General features: G+C 45.8%; 1 protein-coding gene and 1 long non-coding RNA gene across 3 annotated transcripts in view; both read right to left on the reverse strand.

Annotated features, from left to right (window-relative positions):
• Positions 1–19,064, reverse strand: part of LOC311614400 — a 249,526-nt gene that overhangs the window by 42,147 nt on the left and 188,315 nt on the right. The window lies entirely within an intron of this gene.
• The window catches only part of PIP4K2A (phosphatidylinositol-5-phosphate 4-kinase type 2 alpha), a 160,351-nt gene continuing 141,291 nt past the window's right edge, over positions 5–19,064 (reverse strand). The window contains exons 7-10 of the mRNA XM_084868701.1: positions 14,089–14,202; positions 7,131–7,374; positions 4,519–4,622; positions 5–2,319 (exon numbers count right to left, since the gene is read on the reverse strand). Of these exons, the coding sequence (XP_084724827.1) occupies positions 2,239–2,319; positions 4,519–4,622; positions 7,131–7,374; positions 14,089–14,202 (543 nt within the window). The 3' untranslated portion in view covers positions 5–2,238. The remainder of the gene's footprint in view (positions 2,320–4,518; positions 4,623–7,130; positions 7,375–14,088; positions 14,203–19,064) is intronic.

The raw sequence follows: 19,064 nt of genomic DNA on the forward strand, positions 1-19,064 counted from the left end.
CACCTTGTAAGTCATCAAAGTGCTTTATTCTGTAAAGCCCGGCTCATGACGAGTGTATTGTTAGCACTAGGAGATACAAGGCAAACTTCCTCACTCAGTCCAAATAGTTTATCAATAGAAATGAATGACAGAGACTGTTACAGACAAAAATAAAGCATGTTGTAAACTAAAAGCATACAGAGATTGGCCACAAAGGAAATAGTTACTCAAATAATGTATGTGTACCTTATCCTTATTTCAAGAGTCTCACTTTTGTAGTTTTGGGACAAAGAAACTACAGTATAACTTCAGAACACGGAAAGTGACTAGGCTCCAGAATGAAAAGTGGGGGTGGGGGTTTGGGGACCAGGTCCAACTTGTAGCAAGTCACTTTTGTCCTGGAAGTCTTTTATTCTCTATATGATAAAACGCAGGAGGAGGGGGAGGGAGTACAGATTTAGACAACCATGTCACAGCAGTGTGAGTGTCATCTGTTTAGGAAAATGACCTATATGAAGTCAGTAGGTAAAGCAGGATGGTGCTGCCGCGGGGTTCCAGAGACATGGGTTTGCTAACCCCTTGTGTTTTCTGAAGTAAACCAATGCCATGGGTGAAGTTACCATCTTGATAAGCCCTGAAGTGAAGTCCCTGGAGGAGGCAGCATGAAAGGGGGTGTCTGTTGCGTTGTAATTATTGAAGGGCGGATTTTTTTCCTTTTCTGAACCTGCCTACAAAAATCATCTCATGTTTTAAACAAAGAATTTCAAAGGCACAGCTTTAGCACAGTGTATAAGTTGATAACCTAGTCTAAGCAAGGCCAGTATTTTAGCTCGACGCCTTCCAGAAAATGCTGGGAAGTTGGTACATACATGATCGATGTTAGAAATGTATAACTTGATTAAACACAATCAGCACAGTTTAGGGCAATGAACTTACATAACCAGATTTGGATTAAGCATTAAAAAAAAATCATTAGGTTGATAAAGGTACATCTGGAAGAAACAAAACCACCCTTTTCCTTTCACTGTAAAAGACTGCCTACCACATTCTTTAATAAAACGTTCACCCCGAAATATGACAGCAGGATACACTTCAAAACATGACAAACATTATTTCACCAACACTGTAAAATGACTCTACATGTAAACTTCAAAAATCACATGCTGTACATTAAATTTTTAGATTCAAAAATATCCCTGTTTTCCTAATAATGTAAACAGTAATCTTGAGGGTTTCGGTTAAAGGGATAATTCATAACAAAATACCATTGTCTAAACAACGGCCAAACATAAATACCTTATAATTCAGATTTTAATCAGGAAGGAGAATTGAGAGTTCTGGTGTTCTGCTCCCGGTCCCACCATGGGAGATGTAGAGACCATTGCCCCAAACTATGCGCTTCTCAGGTAAGCTTTATTTTTATGTCGTAGCATTCGTTCCTATGTTGCAACGTAAGTGTAACAGTAAGAAGCTCCAGGCAAGAAAAAAAAAAAAAAGTAAGCTGTTTTCCCGGATGTATTTACTGAGTGACAATGTACAGAGAGGATCACTAGAGGCATCAGCTTCTTGCTGGAGGAGGGTGTTTGTCCCTGCGGACAGGGCCCTGTGCCGGGACGCGCGCGAGATGCCAGCACCCTCTGTCCGGGGCCAGGGCGTGGGGCCAGCTGTTAGGAGTGTCAGCGTGTGTGGTAGGAGTGTAACATTTGTGGTTAGGTTTTTTCCTTTTCTTTAATCACCATCATTATTATTATCATTATTATTAACTTCATTATTATTATGAATACTGTCTCACATATTTCAACTCCGAAAAGTAAACTGATCCACAGTTTATCGTGTGATGCCAACATGGTTGGTCTGACATGCATTTCCTTTTCCCCTCCCCCCTGAATAAGCTCGCTCATCCATTCATTCATTCATTCATTCATCCGTCCACCCATAGCTGGAATCAGAAGGTTGTTGCCTAAACACACTGACTGAAGCTGATCTGGTTTTCATTAATTCATTAATTCATTTTGAAGATGCACACGCACACACACGTACACACACGTGCGCACACTCGCACACACACAAGTCAGAAATAGCTAGAATGAGGCTGGGAAATATCAGGTAGCTGTTAAAGCGAGTAGCTCCCAAGTCAGTCATCTTGGCCTGAAGATGTAAACGAGGAGGTGTGCTCACTGAGTTTGGTTTTTCCTTTTTCCTACACCAAAGCCACCTCGGTCCTTTTCACGCTCGTGTCCGTCCGAGATGTGCAGGAGGTTACGTCAAGATGTGGCCAATAAAGTCCAAAAAGCGCTTTGAATACTGTTCTGGGTTCACGGTTGAGATCTCTGCACCGGCCTGGGGAGTTTTTAAAGGAAAGGAATATTGATAGAATTACTGCTCAGTAGCTACGGCAATTTCCGTCTACAGCTGCATAGAAAGCTGACAGTTTTCGAACCTGTGCGGGCTCCTCTCAGGAATCTGTGTGAAGAGGAGGCGGAGCGGCAGGAGCAGCAGATGCTATCCGCACACACACATGGTCACGGCTGGCTTAACATGAAACCCAACTCGCCACGTGTGGGAGGTTTCTGCCATACACTGGAATTTATCTGGCCTACACTCAGAAGCCATGCAGACAATATTTTTGGCTTTTGAGAAAGCAGACTGGAGATAACTTGGGAATGACAGGAGAAACATCAATATTTGGCTACAGAGAAACTCCAATGACAATGATGTAAGCACTGCGTTCATTTTCCTGGATCGTGTAAGCAGGCGAGGGCTGGAAAACAAGAGTGGCAGCAGCCCCGACTCTTTCCTCGAACCCTAACTGGGAGAGACAGCGCTGGCGACCGCATGTCCGCCAGAGGGCGGGCCTGCCGCCCTCCGCACGTGGCACGGGGTGCCTCCTTCCCCTTCAGAGACCCGCTCCAAGCAAGGATGCTGGGCCCTGGCAACACCTGAGCAGGGGATTTCCTCTCTCAGAGGCAGGCAGACCCAGGTGCCGCTCTCAGACATCCAAGCACAATGGGGAGTGCCATGTCCTTCTCTGGCCTGGGCCCCTGGGATGGCCACAGAGGAGCCCGGGCATCAAAGGCAGAGAATCCTTCCCAGCCGCACCCATATGTTCCTTTACCAAGAGTGATGTCTTGTTTCTGCAAACGGCACACAATTTCAGGCCCTGGGGTACCCTGTGGGGCTGAGCTGGTGACGTGCGGGGGAGACGAAATGGAGCCACATTTGCTGTGGTACATTTCCAATTCCACCTGAATCGCACAGGAGGGCAGATCCGGGGAGGGATGGGCACAAGCACGGAGCATCTCCCCAGTGTTCAGCCTGCTCATCTCATATGGCCCCCCCACCCCGCCCCCAACAAAGTCCAGTCAGCAAGGTGCTAGACCCCTTTATCCGTTGGGGGAACTAAAGCTCCAAAGTGTGTCCTCAAGGTCGCCACAGGGAAAGGTGAACTAGGGATTATGATGTATTTAGGGCGCCTGGTGGATCCGTAGCATAATGGACACCGATGACTCCGAACCTCAGCCAGGCAGATGGGGTTCACTGGTGGGATGTGGGGGTGGGGAGGGGGGGACTACCACAGAGCAGGGGGCTGGGCCAGGCACTGGGAGCAGCCCATCTCTGCCACTCTCTAGTGATGTGAGCTTGGCAAGTTACCACTTACAACTCTCTCCCTCAGTTTCTCCAAATGCTAAGCAGGGCACACTGGTACCCTTCCTAGGCTTGTCACGGGGATTAACAAGCTAACATATGCCTGGAACAGTGACAATTCTGAGCAAGCACAACAAAGGTAAGGAATTAAGAAAATTAAACGTTGACCTTGCACTAGGAAGATTTCTATAATAGAAAAAATACAATTCACTGTGGGGGGAGGGGGGGAAATACAGACTTCCTATTTTGGAAACACCTAAAGCAGAGAATAGTGCTTCGGTTCTGGATATTTCATATTAAAACACTTAACTATCTTCGGCACTTTTATCTTTGAGACATCTTTCCAACAAAAAAGAATCTGTACAGTAACCTAGAGATGCATGTGTCTACTGAGATCCCCGGTGTGTAAGAGTCACACTATGCTCAAGTGACCTGCCCCAAGCCTGGCTGTGCGGGGAGCGGCTTTAGCATGGCAATGCACTAAGACCCTCTTTAGCGAACAAGAACCACCGGAGGACTTTGAGCATCACGGTGAACAGGAGCAGCCTGGCCTGGCTGGCATGGCTCAGTGTTGACCCATGAACCAGGAGTTCAGGGTTCGATTCCCGATCAGGGCACATGCCTGGGTTGCAGGCTCCATCCCCAGTAAGGTTGTGTGTGTGCGTGTGCGTGTGTGCGTGTGTATGTGTGTGTGTGTGTGTGTGTGTGTGCAAGAGGCAGTCGATCAATGATTCTCTTCATTGATGTTTCTCTCTCCATTGATGTTTCTCTCTCTCCCCCCCTCTTCCTTCCTCCCTGAAATCCATAAAAATATATTTAAAAACAAACAAACAAAACGAGCAGCCTGGAGGGCTCGAGGGCCCAGCAGGGAAAGAAACAAAACGGGACACTTACGCCGTGTTTGACTGTTTTTGCAGCGTGGGCAGCTTTCTTTTTTGCATCATAGTGGGTGAGAATGTCAATAATCGCCATAAAGTACACCTCTTTCCTGGGTGAGTCTGTAGAGGATGAGAGCAGAGTTGGTACACAGGGTAACACGGGGAAAGGCACAAGCTGCAGAAGGAGAGTGAGGGGTTCAGGGGCGGGGAGTGGGGAGTCCAGGCACAAAGGCATCAGAGGCTCTTAAAGAGCCCCAGCAGCCCCTGCATGTCCCCATTAAACAGCTAACTCTCTGCACCCCTTCCCTCTAAGCTTACAAAGTAAAAACAAAATAAAACATAGCCCCGGGTTATTAACAGTGGAGGCCAAAGGCAAGAGTTTTTATTTTTTGTTAATCTGCATTTTCCTTAATGATTGTGCATTGCACTGGTATAAAGACACATTCTATTTTTAAAATACTCTATAAGACAAGTAGAAGCAATTATGCTATTTAACCCTTTTCTGCCATTTTATGCTAACTAAAGGCCCAGTGTACAAATCCATGCATGGGTGGGGCCTGGCCAGCCCCGATCAGGGCCCAATCAGGGCTATGCTGGCTGGGGTAAGGGGCTGTGGGTGATTGGACAGTGGGCCTCGCCCCCGATTGGGGTGGGGGTGTCGATTGGGGGCCAGTGGCCTGGAGGAGAGGCCATGGGTGGTTGGCCAGTCGGCCCTGCCCCTGATTGGGGCGGAGGGGCCAATCTGGGTGGGGCTAGGTGGGGGAAGGGGTTGCAGGAGATTGGCTGGCCAGCCCTGCCTCCTATTGGGATGGGGTGGGCAATCAGGAGAGGGCCAGGCCGGGGGGAGGGGCCTGGGGCCAGTCAGGGTGGTAGGGGCCCATAGGGGGCGAGGCCTGTCAGAGGATCAGGCTGCAGGCTGATCAGGTGGTGGGGGCCCATTGGGGGCATGGTTGGCTGGGAGAAGGGGCTGCAGGAGTTTGGCTGACTAGCACCGCCCCCCTATGGGGGGGGCGGATGCCATCAGGGGCGGGCTGGCCAAGGGGATGGGCTATGGGCCTATTGTGGTGGGGCTGGTTGATTCGGGAGGGGGGTGGGCTGTCAGGGCTGGGGGGAAAAGGGAGGTGGCATTTGGCTGGCTGCCCTGCTCTTGATTGGGGTGGGAGAGTCCGATCAGGGGCAGGCAGGCAGCGGGGAGGGCTGTGAGGTTGGCTGGCTGGCCCCACTCCCTGATTGGGCCAGTTCACTGGCCACAGTGAGTGTCATAGCGACTGGTCATTATGGTCATTACAGTAGCTGGCTTTTTATATATATAGATACCTAATTAGATTGTAATTATTAATTCTCATTGGATTTAATATCAGAATTGAATAAACTTATATATCATGTATAATATCTATTTTCTGCCTATGTCCACAAATAAGAAACTTTTTCAATTATGAAGAAAAAGAAAAGTATATTTGTACTTAATTTTGGTGAGCAAAATAAAAATACAACTCAAACTCACTTGGCTGATATACTATTGAGATATTTAAAAACAAACAAACAATGATGAATCATAATTTTTATTACTAAAAAAAGGCCTGCTTTTTTCATTTCTCTAAAATATTGTTGTTTTTCTCCATGTATATGTAGCTATGATAGAACTCAATATTCTTAAAAATATCTAATTGCCCAGATATTGAAGATTAAGATTGATTCTACTCTAGGGAAGATGGCCACAGACTCCTGCATGGGGGGAGGGGAGCAGAGGACAGACACAGCAGCAAATGGGAGATGCTCATCCCACGTCCTGGGCTGGTGCAGCATGACTCGGAAGGGAAGGGCTGGCGAGAGATGAGACTTCTGCCCTACAGGATGTCCCTGTGAGGCTCAGAGTGGACCACGTATGTCCCAGCTCAGGATAGATTTGTGGCACTTTAGACTCACATAAAAGAGAGACAGTTCAGAATAAAAATATTTTAAATCATTTCTTATTTATGCTATCTGTGTTTATTTAAGTACACATGTTGTATGTTTGACACTAGAGTCCTGATGCATAAAAATCGTGCACTTGGAGGTGTCCCTTAGCCTGGCCTGTGCTCTCTTGCAGTCTAAGAACCTTGGGGGATGTCCAACTGATGGCTTAGGCTTGGCAGTCAGACATCCTTAGCGCTGCTGAGGTGGGAGTCTCCTGCCACTGCCATTGCGCTCACCAGCCGTGAACCCGGCTTCTGGCTGAGCAGCACTCCTCCTGTGGGAGCGCACTGACCACCAGGGGCAGCTCCTGCATCGAGCATCTGCCCCTTGGTGGTCAGCATGCATCACAGTAACCAGTTGTTCCGCTGTTCAGTCAATTTGCATATTAGCCTTTTATTATATTGGATAGTCTGTGATTTTACCCTATTCCATCAATATCACGAAACTCAGGGACCTCATCACATTACACTTTTCAAGACTAGAGATTACAATCACCTTTAACCCATTCTTGTACTCAAATCAATAGGTTGGGCCTCTGGAGAACAAAGCTTACAAGGCAGCATGATGTTAACTGGGTTGTAATTACCGGTGGATAACACACACATCAAACCACTTCACAGGTAAAAAAAAAAAAAAAAAAAAAAAAAAAAGAGTTGATAATACTGAGCTCACTTTCATGGCATTTAATTCCATAAACATCAATGTTTGGATCGAACTCCCCGGGAGCCAAGGGCGGGGAGCTGTTGAGGGTGTTTCCAGGACTGTCCAGGGGGGTCCCGACGGGGTGGGTGCCATCGCTTTCCCCCTCCTCGTCCCCGTCGTTCTCCTCACACTCCACCTCCTCCTGCTCGGCTCTCTCCACGTCGTGGATTCCCACCAGCAGGCTGTAGTCCATGAGCTTCAACTGGGCGAGAAACTGGAGGGTGGGAGGTGACAGGGTCAGTTAGGCCCCAAACAGAACCCTGGGTTTACAGACAACACGCTCAGAAAAAGGCACCCGGGGGGAGCCGAGTGAAGGATGGCGAGGGGGGTCTCCTCAGGGGTGGCCAGGAGCCTCCTATGGGTTCTCAGAGTCCCAGGCCGTTTCTCTGGTCAAAAAAATGTAGCCTCGAGCTTCAGGCTGGCTCAGTGCTGGTGCTATTCTCCCAGAAATGCCGAGCGGGCATGCGCTTATCACGTCTAGACTGGATTTTGCCAAAGAGCAGAGAGCATGATGACAGAAAGAGGCCCTGGCGGAGTGAAGAGAACATTTCTCTCAGCAATTAGCACAGCTAATGGGGGAAATCAGGGACCTCCCAAGCGGCTTGCTGCAGAGCCTCTCAGAACAGTTGGGAGAGCACTTGGAATTCAGCACGCTCCCTGGGGAGATTGTTATGCTGTCCATCACAGAGCCTGGGAGCCCAAATGTCCCAGTCAGCCGCCACGCCGCGTCCGCCCTGCGACCGAGGCAGCCCCTCTGCTCTGCTCGTCTCCTGACGGAAGCAGGGCGGCCAGAGATGCTGCGGAGGCTCGCTCTCCGCGAGGAGCACAGGCTCAGGTTCCGGTCCCTCCCTCACCCTTCCTCTCTCTGAAATCAATAAAAACATATATATATATATGTGTGTGTGTGTGTGTGTGTGTGTGTATGTATATGTATATATAAAACATATGTATATAAAACATATATTTATATATAAATATATATTCACACGTATGTGAAACATATATTTACATATGTAAAACATATATGCATATACATACATGTATATATTATATGTTTTATATATACATGCAAATACATTACATATACATATTATTTATATAATATGTATATATAAAATAATATACATTTACATATATATTTACATATATAAAACACACATATATATATAATTTTTTTTAAAGGAATATCCTCTAATTTCCAGGAAGTTAAGGATGCTCACTTGTGGCCCCGGGAACCGGGCTAGTTTGGCCCCATCACCTCTCAGGTTGACCTGAACCCTGTCTGCCCCCAGTTACCTCCCACTAAACCTTCGGGTCTCTGCTGCAGGGTCAGGGCACTGGCTCAGGAGCCTGTCCCGATCCCACCCAGGCCACATCCCAAAGCCTGGGCATGCATATAGCACTGCACACGTTCCCCTGATGGCGTGGCTCAGCTGCACTTCCATCTGGCAGATCACATGAGTAACTTCTGTCTTTCTCACACACCCAGCCATGAGGCAGGGGCTCGGCTGTCTGCCCTCCCTGCATTCCTGCCTCCCAGGGAGTGACGGCAAGAGCTCAGGACCTACTGAACAAGTGAATGAGATGCCTGCTTCTTCTTTCCCTGTCCTCCTTAACTCTCTGAGTCTCTTCTAACGCCTTTCTCCACAAAAAACCACCCCAGCCAAATAAAAAAAAAACAAAGCAACAACGAAAGCTTTTGTTTGAGACTCTAAGTGGTAGCACCTCGCAGAAGCAAAAGGAGACCAGGTTCAATTTATTTTTGCAGAACAGAATTTCTGTTTAGCATGTGGGTCTACTGTTTGATCTTCAGAGAGTTGACTTTCAAATACACTCTCAAATACAAAAGTAAAGGGGCTGCTATAATTAACTGCTGAGGTTCGGACAGGGAAGGGGTGCCACCTGGGGCTGGGCTGCTGCACTGGGGGGGAAGGGGGGGTCCTCCAGGCCCACGCCTTCCCCCGGCACCTGTGCTGCTCAGGCAGGTCCTGCACTCCTTTCCTGGGCCGCCCACCTGTGGTCAGACCACTGCGGAGGCCCCTCATCCAGTAAGGAAACAACCGTGTTTAAAAGTGAAGTTAGCTCCCAGTACCACCCACTAAACCACCAGTGAAATGGAAAAATGCATCTCTAGATGAGAAGCTGTTCTCACATTCCCAGGAAGATCAAGGAAACCAACTACAGGCCTAAATGGGTACTATGTACGTTTTCAAGTCTGTGAGCTGAGACAGAAAGGGCAAAGACCAAGAACAGCACAGGGCTTAGGAGCATAGGTTTTTTTCTGATAAGGGACACTCAAAGATTCTAATTATACCATCAGATATTCTTAAAAATAAAAACTAAAAGAATATAGATTTTGGAGTCCGATAGGAGATTAGATCTTATTTCTCTCACTATCTCAGTGCCTTGACAATGAATTCACTTCCCTGAGCCTCAGTTATCTACACTAATAAAAGAGAAATATGCAAATTGACAGTCACTTTGTGACACCCACCAGCCAATCAGGCATAACTATGCAAATTAACCTGACAAAGATGGCGGCAGCCCCACCTGCAACTGCTCCAGGCCTCTGGGAAGCAAGCATGCAGGCGCGGAGCAGCAAGGTGGGGTGGGATGCCTGCTATGAGGGGGAGGGTAGAGGATGGAGGGAGCTACAGGCGCAGTGCTCTGGCCAGAGCAAAGACTGAAGGCGGTGGCCAGAGCAAAGGCCTGGGTCCTGGAAGAAAATTGGTACCAGCAGCCAGGGGAAGGAAGGCCTATTGCACAAACCTTCGTGCAATGGGCCTCTAGTTGTAACTATAAAATGAGACAATACCACTCAACTCACAGGGTGTGGAAAGGATTACAAGAGATAATGTAGCTGAGGCAATGAAACGTGTAACCATGGAAGTTGTTATCATAATTGTCCATGTTGTTATCATTATGGTGAAAGGCCTTTTTTCATCAAGTATGCAATTTAAACCTCAAGTCAGGTGGGCCAGCAGGAGAAATGTGGAAACGCCTGTTGATTCACTGGCTCTTACCTTCACAAACTTTATTTTAAACGTGTTCTGAAGTAGAGTGAAATGAAATGTGGAGATAAACATGAGATTCTTATTAGGAAAGAGTATCTGTTGGGTATTACAGAACTCCTGTGGACTGGAAGGAGGCAAGTTGAGAGGACAGAAAAGGGAGTCAAGAGCTCCACTACTAGGGTTTGCCTTCAACTAACGTAAGGAAATTAGCACATTTGCTCCGTTTCTGTTCATCCCTTTATGCTTTGCCCCAAATCTATTGATTTTTTTTTAAAGTACATAAGATTTCAAAGCATGAAGATTTTTAAATCTTTATAATTATTAGATCCCCTGCTTTCCTCCTTTCCAATTTCTTAATAATTACCTGAAGATCTTTGATCCTCCTCCTTTTCCCTCAGAATATCCCATCTAATCTGATTTCTTAACAATTATTTCTCCATTATGCCACATCTTTGAACTAGTGTCTTCCTCAGATCTTTACTAGCCCAATCACAAACTTTCCTAAAAACCCATGTGGCAAAGAGCCATCAATAAACTTCCCTTCACAACCGATTTAAATTCACTCAATTTGTTGACTTCACGAACACATTCACTTTACTGAATTATCTCTGCACATCTATGACATAGAATTAAAGTTCCAACGGGCTGTATTTAAGAGTTATATTTTATTACTTGTTAAAAGTTATAACAATCCTCCTTTGAAGCATTTATCAGAAAACAAAGTCTCATTTTGCTCGCAAACATTTTTAATTTGCATTTTATATCAGAGCAGTTTAGGAGTGTGGCCTCTGTCAGCCTCAAATCCCAAACTGAATTTAGTAGTTGCCTGTGCTTGAGCAAATAGACAGTGTCTCTGGACTCAGACTTCTCTTCCATAAACTGGGATAAGAGCAGCCCTCGCCCGCAAGGAGATGCTATAAGAGTGAAAAGAGATAATGTGAAAGAGGTAGGCTCTCGTGATCCATACATGTTGGCTGCCACCTCTCCCTCCCACCACTGCCACGATGGAGCGGTCCTGTGACAGGGCCTTCCCAGACACCACAGGGAGAACACAGTTTTGCGTTGTGTGACATCTGGATCCCAGCGTGAACTGAGGAGAGAGAACAGCCCTGGCTCTTCACCTGCATGATCAGAGTGGGTGACAAGCAGGTCAGAAGGCAATAGCGATTTTCCCTCTCCATAGAGCAAATTTTATTTTATTTTTTTGAGGAAAAAGGCTCATACACATTTAATCATGTGCAAAGCTATCTGACCTAAAGTACTTTTCATGGCATATGAATAAAATAGAAATTCAAGTCAAAAAAAAAAAAAAAAAAAAAGCAGCTAGTCTCAAATGACAATTCTTTACTTTTTTCAACAAAACTAGAATATTGAGCTGTAACATATTCATGTTTTACGTTAAGCAATTAGTTAAAACCAAAAACACCCCATTCGCTGGCCTCTTAAAAGGTGAACTCAAACTAACAGGGCAGTCAGCTCAATTAGGAGGCATGGAACTGATGAGAAAAATAAGCTAGATTATATTCTAGCCTCATTGTCAAGATCCAATGTCAAGCTACTGCACCATAATTACCTGCTTAAAAATTTAATGATGCTTCAGCATGAATTTGAAAACGAAGGACACTGTTATCAACCAGAGAATTTTTTTAAATGAAAGAAGGCTTTGTGCCCTGCCTCCATTTCAACCAAACAGCTAAGTGTGAGAGCCACGCAAACTATCCAAATCCTCTAACCAGCGACATTATTAGAGACAACAAAAGGACTAAGGGGACCTTTATGTAATTCAACTCTAAATCTGGACTGCTTCAGTTACGTTCTTTCTGGAATCTACCATATAGTGCTATACAGCCAACAGAACAAAAGAAGATAATTTTTTGGCAGATCACAGTTAACCCTAAGGGCAATTTACCGTACATAATTGCTAAAACAATATTATTCTCAAGATCAAAGATCTGCTGATTAATAAATAAAAATCCAAGAGCGTGTGTCTGCCTGTGGTACTTAGTTATCAATTAGATCAAGTTGACCCCAAAGGAAGGGGGAAATGCTTAACTAATATGCATTTTAATAATAACCACTGGCAACTGAGGAAAAACAAATGCTTACTTTTTTTTTACATTTTATTTATTTATTTTAAAATGTATTACAGATGTCACCTTCCCCCTCTCCCCCATTAGCCCTCTCTACCCTGCTCAATAAATGCTCATTAATGAAAGACTGGAGGAAAACTGTTATATGATGAAAACAAACACTTTCATCTACTTTTTAAAAGTAGACGCTTGTATCTTTCTCAAATCACCAATATTTAGGTCCTAGAAGAAGCATATACATCATGTAGGTTAAAATAATGTAAATTTCAAAATTAAAATATTTATGATCTAAAAGTAATTATAAACTGACTTGGTCAGTCGGAGTGTCTTGCAATGGAAGAGAAGGTGAGAAGGAAATGGTAATACTGCTTCTGCCTTCAGGGTGGCTGATCTAATGCATGACATTCGTTCTGTGGCTCAACTCATCTCAATTGTTTTTTGTTTAATGACATGAAAAAGGAAATCTTTCCACAAAACCTCTGAGTAGCAAATTTGTACTGGTAAGAGGGGAACTGTATTTCAAAGTAGAAAATTTAAAAAAAAGCATACATACATACATCTGAACAAAAGGAACAGATCAGAAGAACTTAGTAACTGTCTTGTAACCGAACCCATTTCAAGGAAATAACGTTTTTCCTGAATTTATTTCTAAAACAATCAATAAGAAAGTCCAATGGGGGGATTGCAATGGCTTTACAATAAACAGAAGGACAGGAAAGGATATAGTACTTTTAATTCTTAAAACAATATTTAAAAAGAAAACTCCATCATAGACTTAAAGCCCATTTCCCCATACCATTTTATTTTTCACAACCATCCCCCATGACCTGGTGTCCAAACTGCCTTTGAGCTGTTCCTGGAATGTGTACAGCTGGCTTCATGGGCCTAATGGCACTGGTTCCAGAGAGGCTGGTGAAAATATTCAGGCGTATAGGGAGCGAGGCTATGTTTACTAATACTGAGATGTGGTTGTGATAAAGAAAACCCCAAATTCAAATGGTTATTAACGCTTTGCACTCCGAACCATTCTGGACATTGGCTACCAGCTACTCGACGCTACTTTGCGGCGGAAATGTGCGTTGAATTAACTCAATTCCCCGTAATCACTAATAAACTGCAATGTCCCCCCTGAGAGGGGACATCCGAGTGATATGCTAGAATTCCGATGTCCCCTGAGAGGGGGCAGCGGAGTGCAAAGGGCTAAACATTTGTTTTTGAAATGCTCTGCTGCTTGATAGAATGCAGTCATTCCTCTCCCCCCAACTCAGGGGCCATGGGCAGTCAGTCTGAATGGGCTCTAACGACAGCGGGCTATCCCCACCAACCCGGAGTATCCCCACCAACCTGGAGTATCCCCACCAACCCGGAGTATCCCCACCGACCTGGAGTATCCCCACCGACCCGGAGTATCCCCACCGACCCGGAGTATCCCCACCAACCCGGAGTATCCCCACCGACCCGGAGTATCCCCACCGACCCGGAGTATCCCCACCGACCCGGAGTATCCCCACCGACCCGGAGTATCCCCACCGACACGGGCTCTCCCCGACACAGAGCATGGGAACCAGAGGGTGAAGATACCAGCAGAAGACAGCAGGTACTTTCGTTTTGTTCATCACCTAAAAGAGGGAGTTGCTGAACCAGCACACTTCATTTCAAACCATATGGCATATGAAGTACACTTGTTTATATCTGATTTGGATAATGTACAATATACATTTTTGCCTTGGTTGCGGATTTACATCGATGGTTTCAAAAGCTCCTAAAACCCCACCATGTTGACGAGCAGACAATGGGACTGTCCGCTATACTGATTTTCCTTACCTCAACATCCTTTTTCAGCTTCTCCAGGAACACCTTTTTGTTGTCATCATCAATATAAATCTTTTGGCCCTCATTAATGAAATCATTATCCTTTAAAGTTGGCAGTTCTTTGGCCTAAAACAAATGAACGAAAGAATGAGAAAGAAGCTGGAGTGAAATCTATTCTAGAGAACACCTACACCTCCTGATCCTGGAGGTTAAGTAAGTTTCTACCCCTGGAAATGGAATTTGCCCTGTTCACTACAGGGGTCTTACCCAGGGCACAAATGTGAGGTGGCTTGTGTACCTCAAGGGGGCACTAGTGAGCTATGGCTGCTGGAAGCATTCCCACTAGGAATGGAGGGTGAGATGTACACCATATTATAAGGCTTTTGTAACAGAGCTCCCGGTTTTCTTAGGAATGAACATGACTGCTTTCTTAGATTCACTTTCTTACAAGAAGTCTTCTAAGTATAGAATTTGTATTCTTGGAATTGTCAGGAACCCTCAATTTTCTTACTGGTACAACCCAACTGCACAGCCCCCACATGTTCTGGGTAGCCTTTGCTGGGGTCAGGTTACAAATAACATGTTATCTTGTCTCAGAAAAACGCCATCCATAATCGTATCTAATTTTGCGCGGGGAGACCAGGCAGCCAGAGATTAGCCATCTGCCCTGCCACGCCTGTCTACTCCCACGCAGAAGGAAATCCTGTTTTCATTTGTACAACGTCAAAGGGAAATGTATTATTTTAGCATAAAACATTCAGGTATGAAGTTCCACCCTTTACAAATAAACAGGAGGATGGTGAGCTGGCAACTGAACTAGACTTAGGCTATACAACACAAAATAATGGCGGCAATCAAACCAGGGGTCTCAAGCAGGGGAAAAACGCTGGCTTGTGCTGCTGTAGGATAATAGAGGCGTATACATTAAAAATAGTGTGGATAGCCGGGACCGGTTTGGCTCAATGGATAGAGCGTCGGCTTGGGGACTGAAAGGTCCCGGGTTCGATTCCGGTCAAGGGCACGTACCTTGGTTGCGGGCATATCCCCAGTAGGGGGTGTGCAAGAGGCAGCTGATCGATGACTCTCTCTCATCGATGTTTCTAACTCTCTGTGTCTCTCCCTTCCTCTCTGTACAAAATCAATAAAATATATTTTAAAAAAAAATAGTGTGGATAATTCTATTTAACTTTGTGCAACCTGCATTTTGTGAAAGTTGAAGACCATTCAAAACTCCTCCCCACTCCTTTCAGCTAACCTACCTGACTTCCAGTTGAAATGAATCCAACATAATATATTTCTTAAATATTATATTCTTAATGTAGTATATTTAATATATTATATTAATATGTTTAATATAATATATTTCTTAATATATTAATGAATGCCTGAATGCTTCTCTTTTCCATAGTGTGAACTATATGAAGAAAAAAAAAAATCCAAGAAAAGAACATATTTTCCTTCTGGTCCCCATCCCTTCACCACCCTTATTCCGAACAATAAAAGAAAACTCATTGGGCATTACTACCATCTTTCAAACACCTGCTCTGCTCACTTCCCCCCTATGTTAGAAGGTATACACACATGTGTAAACTACTCACATCTATGTGTGCACACACATATGCACACATAGTGTGTAAGTCCAAATTCGTAGCTTTGCTAATGTTGAGAAAATTTGAACAGTTTTGCGATTTTGAATTTGATATAGCTACCACCAAAATAATTACTCTTACAAGACAGGTACAACAAAGCTCAGAAATCCAAAAATCCAGTTCACGTATAAGAACGTAAACATTCTAGTCTAAAGGCACGAAAGCAAGTGGGCTGAAAACCGGGCAGCGTAAGTATTAATACATAAAACGTACAGGGAAGTAACACGGTTCTTGGGGAGAAGGGGAGGAGACCTGCACATACTTCCATGGCGAGTCATAGAGTCTCAAGGAAATGAAAACATGGCACCTTTCTCCACAGAAACATGAGGGGCCAAATCCCCTCAATGTGTCATTAATAACTTAAAAATAAAGTAATAAACGTAAAAGAAAACCCTGAAGGGAGCTCATTCATGTTAAATGTTTGACTCCATCACACTGGATCCTTCTTTCTTCCTCCAAGAGAACTATAAACACAACGGAGTTACACCACGAGGAGAAAGGCAGGATCCACAAGCTCATTCAAGGGGCAGTGAGGCCTGACAAAATACAAAACCGGAAGGGCCTGAGGAAAAGGGGTTGAAGACAGATGGATGCACAAAAACTGAGGTGGAGAATGACTGTGGTTCTCCGAGTAGACAACCTGGGCATGTCTATGTTTTGGGGTGTGTGTGTGTGTGTGTGTGTGTGTGTGTGTGTGTGTGTGGGGCGGGTTGTTAAAAATAAGAGATCTGCCTTAACTCCACAACTCATTTTCTATGCGTAACAAAGAAGGGGAGGGGGCCTTTCTGTGTGAGAGAGAAACCCGGAGGCAGCGCACGACACCTGGGCAGATGTCGCAACAGCGGGCACAATAATGCAGATGGATGCGGCCCAGGTTCGCCCCGGCAGCATGGCCTCCTGTGACCCGAAAAGCAACACTCTGGACCCCCAGGACCACACACTAAGTGAACGGAACGGCTTATCTGGTTGGAAGGCTCAAGAGGCAAAGGTAGAGCCTCAGCAGGGCAGCTGCTAGAGGAATCCAGCACTGCCTAAAAACACCCACCCCATTGTGTCCGGGGGATGGCAGGGCGCTTAGCAGCTGGGATTTTGGAGACCTAAATCCTGAGCTTCCAATCCTGGCTCCACCCCTTACTTGCCAGGAGCCAGGGCTGGGTTTCCGGACCTTCTCTAGACAGTTGCCTTATACGCAGAAAGGGGACAGCACCACCACCAGCAGCAGCAGCCTTGGGCCCGTGCTCACGAGCACTAACCAGCATCCGTTTACTTAAGTGCTTCATCTTACTTACTCCCTGCAGCCACCCTAACTGTCATCCTGAAGCGCATTGGACAAGACGGGGAAATGGAGCTTACACAAATCACACAACGTAACTCGGTCTCACGGCCCAGAAGGGGAGCCTGGCCAGCCAGTTATGCAGAGACGGGCACCCAGGCTGTGTGACGCGGAGTCACTTGGCTATAACGTGGAGCTGTTCTGAAAACTCAGCCAAAACCTGAGCGACAAATGCAAGCAGCGAGTGGCACTTATCGTCACCATCAGCGCCACCAGCATCTCTGTAAGCGTTCAGTACACTGTGTGGATTTAAAACCGGCTCTGCCCGGCCCACGTGGCTCCGGTGGCTGGAGCGTGTCCTGCACCCTGCGAGGCGGCGGGTTTGGTTCCCGGTCAGGGCACACGCCCAGGTTTCAGGTTCAATCTCCAGTCAGGGCAAGTGCGGGAGGAAACTGATATATGTTTTTCTCTCCCTCTTCACATCCTCTCTCTAAAAATCAATAACAAACAAACAAACCCCGAAATAAAACTGGCATTCAAGATGGATAGTGCATACAACATATTTTCTTTTAAAAAGAACTTTACATCAGCCATTCTTTTCTACTAAGAACTAGATGACAAAAAGAAAACCTTACTGCTTACCTTTTTTTTTTTTTTCTAAATGTCAAGCTCTCTCCGATAGTTGCTCTCTCTGAGCAACATTTATATTTAAAACTCCATTTACAAAAAGAGATGAAAAGTATGACGCTATGAATTAATAAGCCGAACGCTGCGGTGTCGCGCTGCCCACAAAGGTGGCAAAGGTGAAGCCTGCAAAGCAGCCGGAAGCCTCCGCGGGCAGCGATGGGTCTGCCCTTTGCCTCGCAGCACTGGTTACTCGCACTGCGGAGTGCTCTGAAAGCCTCCGAGTCCCTGGGCTGGTTACTTAATGGGCGACTTTCCTCCTCTTTCTCGTTCAAAGCAGAGCCAGCCGGGAGGGGGAAGAAACCGCTGGAGCTAAAGACATAGGGTCAGAAACACTTCTTAACTGTGGGCTCTGCAAGCCTGGCGTCCAGCCAGCAGTCAGCAACCTTTCCAAAGTTAAGTCTTTATTTATTTTTAATATATTTTATTGTGGTTTTTTTTTTTTTTTGTGTGTGTGTGTGTGTGTGTGTGTGTGTGTGTGTGTGTGTGTGTTTTACAGAGAGGAAGAGAAAAGGATACAGGGTTAGAAACTTCAATGAGAGAGAATCATCCATCAGCTGCCTTCTGCACACCCCCTACGGGGGATGTGCCCGCAACAGAGGTACATGCCTTTGACAGGAATTGAATCAGGGACCTTTCAGTCCCCTGGCTGACGCTCTATCCACTGAGCCAAACCGGTTTCGGCCCAAAGTCAAGTCTTTAATTTATCCGCTCTGAATTATGTTCTCCCGCCAGTGCCCTGTAGACTGGGGGCCTCCCAGGGTGAGCGGGGACCTGCAGTACCACGCCCGGCGCATGCCAGGAGGACGAGGCAGCGGCCCAGCCCTGGGCGGCAGCTATGCCGGGGGCCCTGGGTGCTGCCAGACCACGGTCCAGGCTTCTTCTTAGGACACAGACGGAAGCCCGAGGTTATGAGCACAGATGAGATGCAGCCACCTGGGTTACATCTCAGCTCCTCCAGTCATTAGCTGTGTGAGTTTGAACAAGTTACTGAACCTCGCAGTTGCCTCATCTTTAATTGGGGTTAGCAGTCAGCACTGCTCATGTGTGTTCAAAGCTCAGGGCAGAGCTTGCCACATGGAGTCTTGCCATTTGCTTGTCATGGTCCCAAGTGCGGCTTGCAGTGTTTAGAGTAAAGCTCATCAGCGCTAAATCCAGAGCAAGACTGAAAAAAAAACCAAACAGGTTGGCGTATGGAACTAGTTGTGATATACTGAACCAGCTGCTTAATGTGCCTGAACCTCCGTTTCCTTATCGATATAATGGGAAGTTAATAATGCCTACCTAATAGGGCTAGCGTATGAACTAAATGAAACGAAACATACAGTGTTTGACAATAAGAACTCGCTCTATATTAGTTTGTGTCTTAGTTACACATAAGC

The sequence above is a fragment of the Pipistrellus hanaki genome (genome assembly GCF_964339955.1).
Source record: "Pipistrellus hanaki genome assembly, chromosome: 1".
Classification (NCBI taxonomy): Eukaryota; Metazoa; Chordata; class Mammalia; order Chiroptera; family Vespertilionidae; genus Pipistrellus; species Pipistrellus hanaki.